Source organism: Chiroxiphia lanceolata, chromosome 6 (assembly GCF_009829145.1).
Source record: "Chiroxiphia lanceolata isolate bChiLan1 chromosome 6, bChiLan1.pri, whole genome shotgun sequence".
Classification (NCBI taxonomy): Eukaryota; Metazoa; Chordata; class Aves; order Passeriformes; family Pipridae; genus Chiroxiphia; species Chiroxiphia lanceolata.
Window position 1 is genome coordinate 50,659,015 of NC_045642.1, and position 19,418 is coordinate 50,678,432.

Genomic DNA, 19,418 nt, shown 5'->3' on the forward strand with positions numbered 1-19,418 from the left:
AGCCACAGGTACAACCTTTGCTCCCCATAAATATGTTTCTGAGACACTTGAACTGCAGCTTTTTGCTGCCACCACAGATGGAGCTGGCTCAAATGCTGACTAGGAGCTATAGCTCCTTTTCTGTGAAGGGTAAAAACGTATTTAGAGATACCTGTCAATGTTTTGCATCTCAAACAAAGGAATGATTTTAAGGACACTGTTTTAAAGTATTCTGTTTAAATTGTATAAATTTAAACTAAATAAATTAGTCTGCTAAATAAATTAGCAGACTAAGTTGAAAAAATATGATGGAAAATCAGGCAAAAGCCTGTGGGAGGACTGCATGCTACAGGCCAGCCCTCTGTTAGGTCTGTTAGGTTTTGTTTCTTCTTCACTGTAAGCTTCAGTTTGGGTCCAAGCTGTGTAATTCTGAGATAGAGCCTCTCCTTCCCCCAGAAAACAGAAGAACCTGGGACAGTCCTAGGATCATCAAAGAGCAGCTCCCTTTGGAATGCAAGAACTCTGATTTGTGAGCATGGTAAGATGACACTGCATGGGGCTTGGTGTCTGGCTGGGCTTAAACCACAACAAAATGTTTGCAATGAGTTGGGACACTTCTGCCAAAACCAGTCAAAGCCTAATTGCTCATGGCAAATTCAACATATTATTAAAGAAAAACAGAAAGACAATTAAAAAAGAGAATAAAATAAGTTAATGTTGTTATAAAGCAGAAGGCTCTAACTTATGCCATTGGAGAAAGAGTTGTATCTGTTGGAGACATTGCTCTCCACAGGATCATAGAATGGTTTGGATTGGAAGGGACCTTAATGTTCATCTAGTTTCAATCCCAGTGCCATGGGCAGGGACACCTTCCACTAGACCAGGCTGCTCAGGGCCCCATCCAACCTGGCCTTGAACACTTTCAGGGATGGGGTATCCACAACTTATATGGGAACCCGTGCCAGTGCCTCACCAACTTCTTAATGAAAAATTGCTGTCTCACAAGATCTAATAATGCCTGATGCAGTGCCTTACACGAGCTTCAAAGGTGCAAAGAGTGGCATAGCTCTGCAAAGTAGAAGAAGATGTTCCCTCTTTCAGAACTTTTGCTGTAATTTACGATTCCCAAAATAATACATCAGTATATAATCTCAGAAACTGTTTCTCCTGACATCCTTTTTCTCTTTCTTCAACTGATATGAATACAGTTGCCATGAATTTTTCTTGGGAAGACAAAAATATTACCTCACAATCTATCTGAAATGAGATGGACCCTTTTCTACCAATCTTGCAAAGTCAGCTTATGAGGAAGGTGCAAAACAGGAAGACTGAACAGCAGTGTCTCTTTGTACAGACCAGATGGAGAGAGTAGTTATTGTAGAAAATTGGTTAGAAATGCGAGGACATATGAACATGGCTAGGGCCATGGACGAACTGCTAAAGTACAAAACGCAGTCCAGCTAGGCCCGTGAGAACTCTGAGATAGCAGGGCCATGAGAAAGCAGTAATGTCCTTGGGCATTCTAAATTGAGCTGAAAAACAGGAGCTTGGCATTAACAAAACAAAGACCCTTAACGAGCCACCTGTGTAAACAGTGAAAGGCAATTGAGATGATATCACCACCTAACTGTGTACCAATAAGGAGCCTAATCCTTGTAATATTCATGAGCCTATTATAGAGTGTATATTAAGCTGCTGTCAATCTTCAATAAACGAAGTCCCTGGATTCTTACATTAAGGTGTCCGGAGTTTCCCGTCGCGACAAGTAGTGACACGGGATATTGCCATCACTTGGATACTGTGGCTGGCAGCAACTGGAAAAGTGTGACTGATTAGTTTTCTTTGTTCATGCCTTTAGAAAGATTTGGGTCTTCCAGATTCATTCCTATTCTATTTTAAGGAGGATTCTTGTTGCTCCATTCCAAGAATGTATTATTTGTTTTGCTGTCTGTTCAGCATTCATTACTTTACATCCAGGAGAAGGGAGGAAACAACAAACCAATTTCTTCCATTCATTTTTCACTTTTTTAGCCCAAGGGTCAGCTTTAGCATTCAGGGAGCAATATGCTTTGTGACCTAAAATCCTGAGGACAGCAAACAAAGCTGATCTTTGCTGATCATATTAGTAGCTTGCTTTTTCATGAGGAAGAGACTATTAGCTTTGCTTACGCCCATTGTGAATTCCATCATGGGATCCTCTACTTCTCTGTCATCTCCCTTTAATGAGTTCATGGTCTTTTAATTAAAGTGAATGAAGCTGAGCGTGACAAGCATTGGCAAGCGGGAGGAAGGAATAAAATTATGTCTGCTTGTGTAAGCAAGTTATTTTGTATTATTTACACATAACACCACTGAAGTGTCTCACTTGTAAAATGCAGTGGGAGGTACTGATGTGTCAGGAATACTAATTTGTTCTCCAATAAACTGAGGCATTTGTCACAGTTACATTTGCACATGAGATAGCCACTTTTTCTGGGTTTTTAGTTTCATTTTTAAACAAACAAAAAAAAGTTACAACCATTCCTTATTGTTTCTAAAATCTTTACAATACACAGACCATGACACCCTCTCCACAGATGCAGCACTGGCAGCGACAGAATGTTCCTCTTCTTCCCTATTCCTGCTGTCAAGCACCTTTGGTCTGGCCAATGAAAGCCTCTGCGCAGAGGTCCCTGGTTGTTATTTTCCTTTATGTATGTATGTCTGAGGTAGGAAGGCTCAACACCACCTTAATCATGACAAGTCGGGAGAGAAGTAGCATCTGAAAATAGATGCCTCACAACCTAGAATAATTACTGCTCCTAAATCAGACAGATTTTGCCTTCAGATGGGAAGAACATACCAAACTGTCTCTATCTGCAGATGTTTTTCAGGTGGGTTAATAGGATTTGGACCTTTCTATTTCATTTGCTACAAAGTGCCAGATATATTGATGTTCTCTGTGATGTGGGAACAACCCTGATGAGGACTGGACTGAGGTCTCTAGACTCCAAGGTTTTCTGTTTTATCAAAGGCATATTGGGCTGCCTTACATTTTGGAAGGGTGCAAACTATTAGAAGTTGTGGAAAAAATAGATAATGTATAGGGAAAAAAAACCATTCTTAAATATTTTGACATATATTCAATAAAAGTTTCTTGAAAACTATTAGCTTGTGGAATATTGTCTTAAAGGAGTGTGATACACATAATATGATACTGAGCATTGTCTTACAGAGTGGTTAGTGAGATAATCCTGTCTTCTGGTTTTCAGTATCACTGTCTTTGTGAAATGTTTCAATATATGTAGAAGAAAAAAACAATGCAGATGCTGTAGAGGTGCAAATAATGCTTCACAATATTTAAAAGAAAAATTGTTTTAAAACACACTATGCAAGACATCAGGAGTGAATTTGGCTCACTACGTGTCTTCTTCTCCTCATATTTTTAATTCTTGTTTGTATTATATCATCTAAAGATAAAAGAATCTGAGTGTTTGATGTAGCACTTTTGTCTTTCAGTGTTTGGAGAACTGAAATCTCATTATTTTTTCCCAATTGTATTTTCTAATATGAAAGTCCCAGAACCTGTAAATAATTTACACTCCTTCTGAAGTTTCTTTATCAGCTTCACTTCAGCAATATTCAAACAGAGATCAGAGGCAAGATGAATATTCTCGTGATGGCCTTTGACTGTAAGGTAACGTGGCAGAATATTTGAAATGTGATGGGAACGGCTCAATGGTTCAAAGCACCGTGCAATGTAGTACTGTTCACATTTCAGTCATTATGTTGCCTCCCTGCATTTAAAGGTTCTTTGTGTCTTTTAAAGAAGGAAATTCAATTTCACAAGTGCTGACATGTTAAACACATACTACATTGCTCTGAAAGATGTCTTCATTAGCTTTGCCTCACTGGTGAGCAAAATTAAATGGCTGATGATGACCCAAATTCAGCTCACTTTTGAATACCATGGACAAACTTACATTGTATTAGAAAACTACCAAGTGACAGAAACACTGAAATTCAATTTGAGTATTTCATGAGCTCGGTCTTCCAGGGACAGGGAGAAAAAAGGGTTGATCCGTATAAAATGAAAAGGGAGCTTTTTCCTATTCCCTCGCCTCAAGTTACTTAGAAAAAAAAAAAGTTGCCAGAAGGCAATCACACTTAATTTGGTAATTTTCAAAATTTCATTTCCTGATGCAATTTTGATGACTCTTTACTACATCTTCTACCTCGTCTTCTTTAAGGTAGTTTTTTATTGTGCAGTAGTGTAGTGAAATTTCACTGCCGTATCCTCCTGATTCCTTTTCCCTACAGATCTATTCCATTCCCTAGAGACCTCCTACAGACTCCCGAACTTGGTGAAACCTGATTTTCTGATGTTTGTGGTCTTCATTCAGCACTTTTACTTTTTCTGTTCCTTAGAAGATTGAGCACCATTCCTTCAACCCAGCAATAGGGCAGGGCATTATCTGGCAGTATGCCCTATCTGCACTCCAAATGTTCACTTTAGCACTTCAACACTTTAAAACTTACATCCCTTAGAAGATTGGGTTACCTTTCGGAATACGCAGTTGTTATGTCACAATCTCTGCAATTCCATTCAGCTGCAGCTTTCACCCAAACTGTATTTAATTCTATCAGTTCTTCCCCACCAGTCAGACACAAGTCTAAAACAAATGCTCTGAGAAAGGCTTCTGAAATGGAAATTTGTATTTAACATGGTCCATAGCTTCCCGTAATGTTTTCCCAGTTTATATTTGAATAGTGAAAATCCACTCCTTTATCCCATTACCACTATTTTCTCTCGTATTAATTACTTCTATTAGTCACTAAAAATACTTCAGTTACCACCTCCTTTCATAGCACATTTGTGGCAGATCCTAGCATGGCATAGCTCCTGCTTTTTCTTTTTCCAAGTCAGTGCTGTCTCAACATTTTTGTCTCTGCCCATGGGATATTAGCATTTTTTCTTTATTGTTTGCCTCTAAAATACTCTAGACAGAATTAAATCCATTCTGTATTATTTTGTACAGCGGGGAAATAATTTGGACTCAATACTAAAACCAAAGAACTCCTGAGATCTGAGTTCTGCTATGAGCTTATAGCTTTGCCTTTGGTCAGTATTTCAGAAGGTGTCTGCATCATGCAGTGGGCGTGGAGATCTCAGAACCAACCTGATATAACCATACAATACAGCACAGAGCACAGCAAAGGGCTGTGTTGGCATGGCCATTCTGCACTGGAACCTCCACAGGCTTCTTCTTGAGATACTTTTGAGCTGATAAATCTGAACCATTGAGTGCCCACCAACACTTCTAGTTTTGGATGGGCTTGTGGGGAGCATCAGCACCTATGTTGTAGATATATTCACGACTTCTGTGTTCCCATTTGTTTTTTCATTATAGCCTAAAAGTATTTGTAAAGCATGTTGAATGAATGCTCAATTAACATTTGTGCTGTGCTTTTAGGAGTGGGGGCTTATTTTATGAACCCTCTGACTTGGATAATTCCCCCACTTTTTCTTCTCTGCCCTTTCTGCCCCTTTTAGAGGGCTACTGGGCCACCTGATTATGTATTTAACATATTTTTCTCTAATGTGTGAAATAGGATGAAGAATGAAACCAGTTCAAAGAATACTGACTCTTTCAAGTGTGTATGAGGAAAATGAGAATGTAATATGCTGTTCTGCTCTTTGAGAGCCCAGCAGAGCCAGGTCTTCATAGGCAGGATTCACGGGTATTGGGAACAATATAGTAGGACAATATACATAGACCACAGTTTTTGGAGAAAATATAGTATTAACAACAGCTGTGGCATTTATGATAGAAACTGCCTGTTTGTGTTTTCCATTTTGGGGGGAAGGTCATGTACTAGGGGTTTGAGTAGCAGCCCAGCTCTTCTAGGAGGTATACCAGAGGATGAAGTCCTTTTTTTAGCAAGAAGGAACTGGTCCACCAGGGCTGGTAAATGACAGTTGTTCCCCATTCATGGCAGAGGACTGATGTAGATAATTTCTTAAGGTTCTGTGCAGTGCTGTCTTCTTCTGGATATTTGATTAGCTTATAAAATGAGTCTACACATGTTAACAGTTTCACAGTGGCATCCCTTTTGCAAAAGAATTCCCCTGAGAACTCTGACTGGGTCCATAAAATTCTCCTTCTCAAGGCCATATGCCCCCTTTTCAATATTTTAATTAGTACCTTGGTAATTATGTCATGGAGTATGGTTCTTAAATGTATGCTGACATTTCAGTCTCAGAACTGAATTCACATTGTGGTTGCTGATTATATTGTTTCAAAGTGTGTCCAGAGTGTGTCAATGTCAGGAAATCAAATGTGCTGTGACAGGAGACACACTGCAGAGCTCACTGCTCATCTCAAACAGATCATCTGATCTCAGGACAGGTGAAAATTCTGTCTGAATGGAGTAAAGGAAGGAGTGTTTATTTCCATTAGAAATGTTTTAGACTTTAGAAGCTTTTTCATGGACATTTACATCTTGGTGATAAACAGAACTGGTGGAAACAGCTTTTCCTTCAGGATTACAGGACGCTACTGCAGGGAAAATCCCCCACGAACTGGGAATTCTAGCCTTACTGGCAGCAATCTTTTATTCATTCCTTTGTATCAGCTAATGCAACCTTGGGGTGGGAAGAAATGTTTTCAAAAGCCAAGAAAATTCTCTTCCTGGGTTTTTAATAATGTATGAGTGTGCAGCATTTTCTATTTTGCTTTCCCCTCAAAATAGTGCCTCTTAAGTTAGTGCCAATTGCCAGATCCATCATGAATCTTTCTGTCATCTAACATGATAAAAACTGATCTAGAGCCACTACTTGAACAGGCAATCTCTAAGACAAATTGTTATGTAGCAAAATACTTACAGGACTGTAATTGGGAAAAAAGGCTACATTGTATATCCCTTATTCTAATCTACCCATCACAGCAATAAGGGGCAGCATCAAGGATGCAAGACATATTTTTATGTCCATGATGTATGTGTATCTCCACTGAGGAAAGGTAACACCCTACCAATTAATTACCTTCCCACTTCTTTCACCTCTCTGTCAGCTCTTCTCTATCAGCTTCTTTCTAAGCTGGGAGTGCCCCGTGCAGGCCAGGCTGCAAACACAGACGGTGACCTCGTCCTCCATGTGGGAAGAGCCACCAGTGGGCTCAAGCGTGTGCCAAGCAGATTAAGCTAGTTTGAGGAGCCAGATTTGTCAGACTGCTTTTGCTCCCACTTCAGTTGCATTTTCAGCTCTCATTTATGAAAGAAAAAATGTCAATTTCTTTAAGACATGTAGCAGCCAAGGAGCTGGCTGGGCTCCCTGGAGAGTGCCGACTCCTACAGGGCTGAATACTCGTCCCTTCCTCGGTAGAGACCAGTATTGAAGTAGAAGGCAATGCTTTTTCTTGTCTCTGCATTCAGGTACTTCTGCATTTGTCCCTTGTGTCACTGCAATTTGAATTGTTTGCTTGTCAAGTTGCAGTGCCAGCAGTACAAGGAGAAGCTTCTTGAAGTTCAGAAGCATTCTTGACCATTAGAATTAAATTCTACATTAAGCTAATGGCCTGAAATGGTAAGAATTTGAGCACTGTTACAGCTTGTCTGTGTGATAATTATATTGTTTTCAGGAGAATTTTAAACCTAAAACTCTTTTGTGAAGAATATTTTGCCCACTGGTGGTTTGAGAGTAACATCTGACTTATTATTCTTGTGTGAGCAACTGTGGGGAATTCAGGAGTCACACAGAAAGTTACAAACTTAATTTGCCTTTAAATTACTTGGCATTAAGTAAATTTATGATGTGTGTGAGTGAGTCCTTCAGTACATAACAGCTGCTGATCATGGAAGTTTATAGGGATCAAAAGGGATGTAATTCACACCAAATTTGTTGGGCAATGTTGCTCCCTCTTATGATTACTGTAACACATAGTAAGGTCAGCAGGGATGCTGCAGCCTTGACTTACAAAGATGGTTTTGCTTGTTAGGCAGTAGAGATTGGTAGGTGTAGATCTGACCTCCAGGCTTCCATTGCTGGTACAACCAGACCCGTTGCACTGTGAAGTGAAAAAAAAATAAAAGGAAAAAACCAACTTTATTCTAACCATGACTAAAATATGCTGATGTGGAAGTTTACAAAGATTACAGTGTAAACACAAAAATTTGTTATTGTAATCTCATTTACTACTGTAAAGGAAGGGAAAGCATGAATTTACAGTGCATTAGGTATGGATATCTGGCTGAACAGAAAGTACTGCAGTGCCTGAGCCTTCTCCTGCAGTCCGTTCTGTGCTTCTTTGCCCAACACTACCTAACATAAAGATCAACTTCCCTGCCAGCGGAGTCTGGGCTCCAGACTGTTCTCCTTGCATAGGAGTGCCTGGAACACTGGCCTACAGGCACAGTTCTTTCTCTCTTATGTAGTGACTTACCTGTCCTTCTGCAGAGACATCTGCCTTCAATGTGGTTTGAGGAGCAAATCTTCTTCCCAATGCCAGCCTTTTGTAGAAGAAATACCTCCAGGGAACCAGGATCTGCTTGGTCTGTCTTGGGCTTGGCAGGTCAATGAACTGAAGTTTCCCTCCTCTGGGTTCATCCTTTATCCTATTATTGTAAACAGTGAACCCCTTCCAATGTATTCTAAAGAGGAACATTATTTGCCCATCTTTGTGAAAGAAAAGCTGTGGCTATTCTCTCTTGGGTGAGGGGGCTGGGTCTGGAGCCAGGAGAAGTGAGGCATCAGTCTGCAACATGGACCGAAGTACTCATGCTTTGAAAAGCAGTATTTGTTTAAGCAAGCATCTGTGTCTGCTGTTTATTAATGCCCACTTCAAACCATCTCCGTTCCCAGTTTGACAGTGACTCTCTGAGTAACTATCCCAGTGCTGCCCAGGGGACCTGAGAAGCAAGCTGGGGCATTTGGATTCCACTATGTGAAATTGGCTGCTTGAAATTTATGCACTGTGTTAAGTTGCAGGTATCAACATTTTTTGTTGAAAGACAAAGTGCAAATGAAATCAACATTCAGTTCCCGAACGAGTGTAAAGAAAGAAGTCAAATGCTTCTGAGTGAATTCCACTTTGGTAATTCAGTCCAGACAGGCTTCACTTGAAAAATTCAACATTCTTGGCCTCCTTTATGATATGCTTAGCAGCAGGAGTCTGTCAGAGAGAATGCACTCTGTCTTCAGACTGGATACCACATGTCACTGTGGCTGATTCTTCATTGAGGGAATTAATTGCCTTGTGTAACTGCAACCTGATGCAATGAGGCAACAGTAGGTTTAAAATGGGGCTCAAAGGGAATAGCATTTAAGTATATTAAAATGCAACAAGGAACCAACATTACTATCTCTCCTCAAAGTGGGAACTTAGTCTCCCTTTGTATAAATGTAAAATTTAAATGTGATATCAGCAATACAAAGCTAAAAATTGGTTCTGTATTGCCTAAGGTATCTAAATACAACATATGGTATGTGGGGCTGTACAGATACGAATCCATTTAAAATCCTTTTCGGCAGCAAGACTCAATTGTCATGTTTTGTTAGGTCTGTTTTGTTAAGCAAAGGCAGAGCTTATGTGCACATGCAGTGCAAGAAAGGATTTCCTACTATGCCCCAGGAAAACTGACAAACCAAACTATTCTCTAATTGAGTTGTGTTCCACTGTACTGAAAAATGTGGTCTTTTTAGCAAACAGCTTTAAAGCTAATTAAAGAGCTTCTTTGCTCATTTTTAAGAATAATGTTATGCAACCATATTTGCAGTTTTAGCTGGGTGCTACAATGTCTGTCCATACAAATAGCAAATCATGACATAATCTTTTTAAGTGATCTAAATATTTTGATGAGAAAGCCAGACATAAGGCTGGCAGGACAGCTATCAGATCTCAATTCAAAGTGTGCATCATCATTACTGGAAGACAGAAGCATGTCTGAAATACTTGTTTTATGGAAGAACTTACGGAGCTATTATAAAGCAATTTATATCCAAAATGTATTTTGGGGGAAGAGTAAGAAACAAACCTTTACATTTGTAGTATCATAATAAAAGATTAGAGAGTGGTGGCAAATGGAGTTAAATTCACCTGATGGTCAGTCACAAGTGGTGTTCCCCAGGGCTCAGTTATGGGGTCAGTCCTGTTTAATATCTTTATAGATGATCTGGATGAGGGGATCAAGTGTTCAGTCAGTTTGCAGATGACACCAATTTGGGTGAGAGTGTTGACCTGCTGTGGGGTAGGAAAACTCTGCAGAGAGATCTGGACAGGCTGGATTGATGAGCCGAGGCCAACAGTATGAGGTTCAACTAGGCAGTGTCCTGCACTTGAGTCACAACAACCCCCTGCACTGCTACAGGCTTGGGGCACAGTGGCTGGAAAACAGCCCAGTGGAAAAGGACCCTGGGGGTGCTGGTCGACAGCAGCTGAACATGAGCCAGAAGTATGCCCAAGAAGGCAAATGGCATCCTGGCTTGGATCAGAAATAGTGGGGCCAGCAGGACCAGGGCAGTGATCATCCCTCTGTACTCGGCACTGGTGAGGCCAGACCCGGAATCCTGTGTCCAGTTCTGGGCCATTCACTACAAGAAAGGCATTGAGGTGCTGGAGTGTGTTCAGAGAAGGGCAACAGAGCTGGTGAAGGACTGGAGCCTTATAAAGAGCAGCTGAGGGATCTGGGGGTGTTTAGCCTGGAGAAGAGAAGGCTCAGGGGGGACCTTATTGCTCTCTACATCTACCTGAAAGAAGGTTGTAGTCAGGTGGGGAACGGTCTCTTCTCCCAAGTAGCAAGCAAGAGGACAAGAGGAAATGGCCTCACGTTGCATCAGGGGAGGTTTAGACTGCATGTTAGGAAAAATTTCTTCCCTGAAAGGGTGGTCAGGCATTGGAAGAGCCTTCCCAGGGAAATGATGAAATCACCATCCTCAGAAGCGTTCAAAAAGCGTGTGGTTGTGGCACTTGGGGACATATGGTAAACATGACAGTGCTAGGTTAACAGCTGGACTTAATGATTGATCTTAGAGGTCTTTTGGAACCTTAATGATTTATGATTCTATGAACATAAATAATTTTGTTTTCCTCAGAAATTGTTTGCAGCTTGAACAGTACAAAACCAAGCTGTTCCACAAACAAGACAGTGAACTAGAGAAAAAGTAAAAGTGAAAACTGAAGAGTGATATTTTTTTTTCCCTTTGTCAAGCTTAAGAAATATGAATGATAAATTAACATCTTGGAGATTGAGGACATTGCGACAGTTAATAATAATTTTCTAGAACAAAATTTGATAATGGCTTGGATGGCTTTTGGAAATAGAAATGCTGTTCCAATGAACCTAACCCTCCTCCAAGTAGGGAAGCATATTAAAAACCTCTGCCAAGTAAAGGGGCAATTTCACTACAAGTATTTCTACAGGAACTGGTTTTGACTGGCACTATTTTCCAAGAAAATTTAGCCAAATTCCTAACTGAGATCAAGAATAGGAAGTAATACTTAGTGGTATCTAAAGGAATATGTGAATGGTCATATTTACATCACAGAAGCAGGACAGCTGGCATATGCAATAGTTTTTTCATCTATTATTCCCTTACCATCTACACCTTAAATCAAACTTGCGGAGTGCTTAACAAATATAGCAGTTTTCTATATAACTGATAAATTTACAGCATCTGCAAAATTTAGTGATGACTATTACTTTCCACTGGCACTGTATGTAGTTCACTAGACTAGGAGGAATTTATATACATAGACATCAGCCAGCAATTTTTCATATTACTGAAACCTCATAAACAAGGATGGAACAAAGTTATATATTTTTGTCATAGAAACTGAAAGTAGCCAAGATCACTGTCCCCTGTATGGAACAATGCTTCTGTTAAATCAATTCTTTTACAGAGAAAGAGTTGTTCCAGTAGTCAGTATGGAAATAAAGAATTTGAAACTTGAGCAGTTCACGTTTATTTTTTCCACAATAATTGGTCTGCAGGGTATTCCTGAAGTGAGCAATTACATGACACAAATACGAGGAAATCAATTTTTGAGATACCAAGGATAAAAAGAATTTTTTCCAGAATTACATGAATCGACCAAGAAAAATGCTGCTCTATTTCTCAGTGGAAAGGCAAAATTAATAAAATTTGATGCCAAGAAAGCCAAAGTGATGATGTGCCATCAGTCAGTAAAACAAGAAAGTGTCTTCTATTGTTACTGGTGATAAAGAAGATCTCAGCCAGGACAGCATTAGGTAGCTGAACTTGCTGAATGTCACAATAAAATTTTTGGAAATCTGACTGAAAAATCTTGTTACCATTAGCAATCCTCCTTGAGCACTTTCAAGGGTTGGACAAGATACCACAAAACTGGAAAAAGACAAACACAAAGAGCAGTTCTCAGGAGCCAAGTGGTTGCCCCAAAGCAAATAATTTCTTCTTCATATTCCTCATTGGACACTTTAAAGAAGACTTTGGGTAAAGATAAACCCCCTGTTTGGAGGGTCACTGTATTTTAACCAGATGCATGGACTAGATTATTTCCTGAGGTCCTTTGCAGCTCTTTCTCTACAATTCTCATGCTCCACAGAATTAAACAAGTACAGAAGTCACTGTGGTTTTGAAACCTTAAGTGTTTTGTTATTCTGTTATTACTGTAGCTGTTGTTGCAGATGCAGTGACTGACCAGGCTACATTCACTATGTAGAAATGTTTACCCAGTGCATTTAAAATTTATCTGGATGATAAAAGATTAACACTGCTTTGAAGTTAATTTATGGCTTCTGAAACACACACATCAATACCCTTTCAAAACTTGGAGAGACTCTACAAAGAGACAATTTCATTATTTACACAACTGAATTAAAAAAATCTTAAAATGGCATTGCCTCTTTGGGATTTTACTTGTTTACTTAATGGGCCTCGACATAAAAGCATTTTTGGCAGACACTTTATAGTCACTGAAGTAAAGGACTGATTTAAAACAGCTGATTTTCTTTTCACCACCTCCTGCTGCAACAGTATACTAGCAAAATAGCATGGAGTTAACGGTACGTAGGATGAATTAGGGCCTATTTTTTCCTTGAGAGTTTAAAATCCCAGTGCAAAGCTGATCCTCCAGGTGCTTTTGCTGTTGGCATATACTTCTGGTTCAGACTCCCGCAATATGCTGAAGCAGTAAAAACATGGTCAAAGATTTCAGCCTTGGAGATGGAGCCAAGAAGTACATGTCAGAAGGGTGATAAAAAATCACATACAAAAAAAAGCTTTCAACATATAGAATGTACATTTTTATTATCCTACTTTTTGGATTGGTGTCAAAGGTTTTCCAGAATCAATCGGTAAGTGAAACCACTGAATTTTCATGCAAAGTGATAACAGCATCTGTGAGACACAGGGGAAAGCATAAGAAAAGGGACAAAATATGTTTATTGTGAATTGTTGAATGGTAAATTCTGCAAACAAGAGAGAAGTTGAAAATAAAGTTCCAAGAGCTAAGCCATGAAACGGTGTAAGAATGAGCTGTCGGGAGCTCTTTTCGGCCGTGGTGAGCAGTGGAGCTGGCCGAGTATTTTAAAACCAGGCTGATGGATTAGCAAGCTGGGCAAGAAATCAGGCGTGTGGCAGCCAAGTATGGATCTCAGAGATTTGTGTGATGCAGAGGAGCTGCACATGCCGCGAGAGCGGAGCTGAGCTGAGCTGCCCCTGCCCCTCGGTGAGGGCATCACTTTGCTCCCCAGTACCGGCTCCGACCGGCGGGACCAGCCTGGGGATTCCCGGTGCCGCTACCACCTCCCTGTGCCCGCGCACCCAGGCTGCTCGGTCCCAGCGGGATGCCACGCGCGAGGCCGGGGCTGTGGGGCCATTCCGCGTGCGCTCCAGCCCCTGTTCGCCCCCGGAGACCGAGAGGCTTTGTGTCAGCTCAGGCTGCTCCGGCGCGGGGGTCCCGAGCGATTCCAGAGCCCTCAGCATCTTCCGGCCGGGCCGGTGCGCGGTGCCGGGGCGGTGCCGCCCCACAGGTGCTGCGGGCGGGGCGGGGAAGGCGGTGCCACCCGCGGGCTCCCCCCGCCGCGGGGCGGGCCCAGCCCAGTGCGGGGGCCGGGTCGCCGCCGCCACCGCCCCCTGCCGGAGCCGCTCGCCGAGCCGCGCCGGGCCGGGCCGGGCCGGGCTGTGCCGGGAGCTGCCGGAGCTGGAACTGGTACCGGTGTCGACTCCGCTGCCGCGGCCGCGCCCGCCGCTGCTGGGGGAGGCGGCGCCGGTGCCGCGCCCCCGCGCCCCGCCCGCCCCCGGCAGCAGCAGCAGCGGCAGCGGCAGCCTCAGCACCTCCGCCAGCTCCGCCAGCAGCTCCAGCGGCAGCACCATGGACCTCTCCTTTATGGCCGCGCAGGTGGTGCGCGATGGCGGGACGGCACCGGGCGGGACGGGACGGGACGGGACGGGACGGGACGGGACGGGAGCGGACCGCGGGCGCGCATCCCCTCCTCTCCTTCCGCGCCCTTCCTCTCCGCTCCAAAGTTGCGTCGGCGCGGGGGTAAACCCGAGCGGCGACCAGCCTTGGGAAAGGGGCGAGGACGGGAAAGGAAGGAGAAAAATAAGCCAGCTGGAGCTGGAAGTGCTGCCGAGGAGAAGTTGTCGTGCGCGGCTCGGGGCGCAGCACCTGTTAGCGCCCAGCGGCGGGGCCCGACCGCGCCTCCGGTGCGGTGCCAGCGGCCTGGGGATGGGGAGGGAGATGCATCATCGCGCTGTCGTCCGAGGACAGGCTGTAAACGGAAATCGTAGATGCGATTTTTCTGTTCTTTTCCTCCCTTCCCTACTGCGATTGTACGTGCATCTGTGGTTTGGTTTTTTTAAGTTGTTGTCTTTGCATACAGAATCCAGCTTGGCGTGTATGGATATACTCCTCTGTTTGCATGAACAAATTGTTTAAATTGCAGCTTAGTTCTGGATTCTTGCTCGAGGCATGATTGTGGGTGTTGGTGTTCAATGTATTCATGCTTAATATACTGAGAAGTATGTAACAGCTATAAGCCACCCAAAGCCAAAAATCATCATGGTGAATCCAGGTGAATTAGGTTTTTAAACTGACAAACAGTGCTGTGCTTCAGAAAGAGTCACACTCACCATTGCCTTTTCCAGGATAATCTTTTCTATTCATGTGGATACCCAAGTGTAGTTGGCTCTTTTAAGAATGATTTGGATCCAAGTTTGAGATTTTGCTGAAAAACATCACCCATCGTTTAGAGGCCAGGGAAGCCTTTCCACATGGTTGCTGCCAGATGCTGACTTCATCTGGAGGTGGTTGGTGGAAGCCAAATCTAGTCTTTGTGCTGTTGTTCTATTTCATTAGTGCAATGGCTATTTTGTCTTGTTCCCTTCTTAAAGTCCACTTCTGAAGGGGTGTCAGGCTGTACCTGAATGTAGAGTGAAGCTGTCTGAAGTTAGCAGTGAGCTGTCCAAGTATCTCTTCCATTTGGAGGTATTTCTAAGAAAAATATTTTTTTAAGGAAAACCACAGTGGGGAGGAGGAAAGCATAATTTCTACTGATATGAGGTCTTTCTGGGAACTGGAGTATTCAAAGAAAATTTTGGATGTGTCAAATCATCTTCCTGTGGTCTTTCTCAGCACAATCAGCGAGTTCCCTGTATCCATCTTTTGTTCCCTAAGCACTGAGCTGAAGCAGAATGTCCCTGTAGCACAGAAGTGCAGCACAGCAGCAGGTTTTACCTGTAGTCAGTGTGGTGTGTGCCAAAGCTGGGACTAGTGCTACCCATTCCTTTTCTATACTCTCCTTTATTCTTGCTGTCCCATAGTCCATGTATCTTCTATCTAATTGTGCACTGAAAGAGCCACAAAGCTGGGTGCTTTAGTTCTCTCAGAACAGTTCCCTGTACAAGTATGTCTTATACTTAGTAATGTTATTAGTGCAACAGTTTATAGTGAAACGTGTGCTTTTCTTTCTCCTTAATCCTCTAGGGTTAATTTATTGTGTTCCTTGTTGTGTTCATAGGAAGTAACAAATGATAGGTTTGTTTCAGTGAGGCAATACGCCTCAGGAAGAAAGGATGGAATACCTTGGAGCTCTCTGCCACAAAGCCCTTTGGGTGGCAAGGAGAAGGTGGGAAGCAGTCGGGGCTCCCAGCTGTCTCTCCCAGTGGGAGCTCACTGGGCCTGCACAGCACCTGTTTCACAGGGCATGTGGGGGATTCCTCCAGGGGTTATTGGTGTAATTAACCTTAGATGAGCTGTAGGAGAAGATTTCCTGGGCTCTTTTTCTGCTGAAGGAGATGAATCCGGTTGTTAGGTCACTGTGTATAGCAGATGCTGCGCTTACCTCTGTTACTCCCCTGTCACAGGTCTCTTGTACCTTTCTTTCTGAACCGTCAGTTCTTTCCGTTCCTGTCACCATATTGGCAATTAACTGCCAGCGTGTCACTCCTTTGATTTAGGCATTGCTTTCCTTCAGCTTTCTTTTCACTGCTATATCATTCTGTCTTTTTTTTTGAAAAAATACCATAATCTCTGTAGCATCTCTGGTGGTGCTGGAGTGGCAGGGTGGGGACCTTCAATAGGAAAATAGGTAATGCCTAAACTGAGATGCTTCATGGCATACAAGCAATGGTTGCCTCTCAGGTTAATTTAGTTTCTACAGAATACTGCAGACTATTTATGTTCCTATAAATTGCTTTTGTGTATTATCATGCCTTTGAACTGCTCATTGTGGACCAAGTTGGCTTTGCTAGATATCTTGTGAGACACCATAAACGACCTGTACCTTAGAGCCCCAGTGGGATGGATAAGTAGAAGCAGAAGGTGTGTGTAAGTTAGGTTACCACCTGCAGCCTCAGCGATCCTATAGTGTGTTACAGAGACTTAAAATCTGGCCTCCTCCTAAATGCACAGGACGAAAATGTCAGACCAGATAATGCAACAGTTAACAAGGGGTTTTAAGTAAAGTTTTGGTGTGTTTGCTAAAACATTCAGTGGGTAAGAGTTTGCACATCTGGATAACTGTATTGGTATGTTCACCACTCTGGACACCTGAACACAAGGAACCCTGCTTCCTAGAGGCATTGGGTAGCTATACAAATAAACTTCATCTTCCATATTCAGCACCTCTCCTCCTTTTTAAGATGTCTGTGAGATGATTTGTGCCTTGGAGGCCCTGAAAGCATTCCATGTACCAGCAGAAAGATAAACAAAATGCTCCCTAGAATTATATATTTTATGCTGTAGAAAGGATAAGACTTTGCTGATAAAAATTATTGTTGTGGAACAGGAGACTATCAGGGAGTAATGCTAACAAATCTGTGCAGTGTAGATGCAGCACTAGGTTTTGGATGTCCAGCTTAAGCAACCGCATCTGAACACCTCAGCTGTATTATATCTATTGGCTATGCCATGGAGAACAGCTTTTGACTGTAACAATTAAATCTGTTGTTAAAATAAGCCTTTTTGCATCAGTGTGTTCATCAGTAGTTGGTTGTGCAGGCTTAGGTGTCCTCTGTTCTGCATGTGCTCTAATTGACTTTGGGTAAGGTCAATTGTGCTAATAAGTATGACTCTCACCTAGTCAAAGCCTATTAGCTAGTGATTTTTTTTTTCCATTTTAGATCCATGTTTTCATTTAAGTAATGCTGTAAACCTCAAGATACTATGCCAAAGATGTTCAGCCACTGCTAAGCTGTATGACTGGCTCATTTCTGCATATCGTTCAGTGATTTCAGAGTGCTCTTGTAGTCTAGGTAACCTCAGAAATAGCCACTTCTTTTGGGTAGACACTTTTGCTTCCAGCAAAAGCCTGGGTTTGGGGGATGCTGAACTCTGCATCCAAGCTAAGAGCACTCGAGGCTTTTAGCAGGGGTTAAGGGTTTGCTGTCAGATGCCCAGGGCTGAACTGCCTCTCTTCCCTGCTTCTGACATGCTAAAATTAATATTCATTTAACAGCCAGCTGATGGAAAAGAAATAACAATCAAAATTGCATCTGGGTTAATGGGAGCAGGGTTGAAACATATTCAACTTGGAAAAAACAGAAGCTCAAAATGGGGGAAAAAACTGGGACGATTGAGGAGAAAAAATGATGTCATGGTGTTCAGTGTGGAACAAATCGATATGAGCTGAGCAGCACCTGCAGTCATAATGCCAGTTATGTGTTTTTCAAGATTTATGTTTGCAATTTAATTTTCCTGGAGTTTTTTTCTTTATTTTTTGTTTCATAATGAAAATAAGGAATGGATTTCTTTATTTGCAATGTTTTTATGGTTGTGTATATCTTCATACAGTAAAAATATTATAATTGTCAGATAAATGGCCTTTTCTTCTTTTACATATAGAACAGGGGAAAGGTCGTAAGATCTTCGGGAGTTCTGTGGGTAAAATATCTGTGGATATTTTTTGAACTCGGTTATATATAGTTCATGTTGATTCTCCATGTTCAAAAGCTCGTTGTAAACAATTTCTGAGGATTTGGAATACAAGAATTTGAATTCCTTATGTTTAGTTTAATGATTAAAAGTTATATTCTTATAATCTTTGATTTCAATTGGAGTGTTGGGGATTTTTTTAAATAAGAAAAATGATGTCATGCTTCAAGAGCTAGCAAAACAAGTGAACAAGTTTGGTACAGAAAGCAAAACCATTAAAAAGTAATGATATTTTAAATGTCATTGCTTTTGTGTTCTGTATTACTCTTCTGGGGTTTCAGGTCTGGTCAGTGATCATTTAAGTCACTTTAAGCCTTTCATTGCATTGACAGTAACTCAGATCCCCAAAACAGGGAGATAGTCCTTAGTGTCACTTGAAGAAACCCTATAGCTACTTATAAGCCTAGCAGAATAACAACTCCAAGGCTGCCATGCTTCTGCATGAAACATACATTATTAAGAGCTATGCAATTTCTGGAAAGCATTGGAATACACAGAGTAAACTGAGTTAATTTAGAATCAATAATGTCATGCAAGTTATTTTTGAAAATATAGTAGCAGAATCTACAAAATTTGATTTGAAATAAGATTTCTTTTTGACTTATTATGGAATCATAGCATCATTGTCATTATGTCATTTTTATGTTGGAAAATACTTGTAAGATCTAGTCCAGCCATTAGTGTGGCACTGCCAAGTCCGCCACTAAACCATGTCCCTAACTGCCACATGTACACATTTTTTAATTACCTCCAGCGGTGGTGACTCAACCACTTCCCTGGGTAGGCTGTTCCAACGCTTGACAACACTTTATGTGAAGAAATGTTTCATAACGTCCAATTTAAACCTCCCCTGGGACAACTTCAGGCCATTTGAAATTTGCCCTGTCCCTTGTTACTTGGGAGAAGAGACTGACCCCCATCTTGGCTACAATCTCCTTTCAGGTAGTTGTTGAGGGTGATAAAGTCCCCGCTGAGCATTCTTTTGTCCAGGCAAAACAGCCCCAGCTCCTTCAGCCACTCCTAATCAGACTCATGCTCCAGATCCTT

At 41.9% G+C, this 19,418-nt stretch overlaps 1 protein-coding gene across 2 annotated transcripts in view; it reads left to right on the top strand.

Annotated features, from left to right (window-relative positions):
- Nucleotides 1-14,160: 14,160 nt before the first annotated feature.
- The window catches only part of C6H14orf132 (chromosome 6 C14orf132 homolog), a 55,908-nt gene continuing 50,650 nt past the window's right edge, over nt 14,161-19,418 (top strand). The window contains exon 1 of one of the 2 annotated variants that reach the window (XR_004357747.1): nt 14,161-14,339. Coding sequence is in view for 1 of the 2 variants with exons in the window: in XM_032691778.1 (XP_032547669.1) it covers nt 14,310-14,336 (27 nt within the window). In the remaining variant the exon portion in view is untranslated. The remainder of the gene's footprint in view (nt 14,340-19,418) is intronic. The other variant, XM_032691778.1, reaches the window with a different exon arrangement.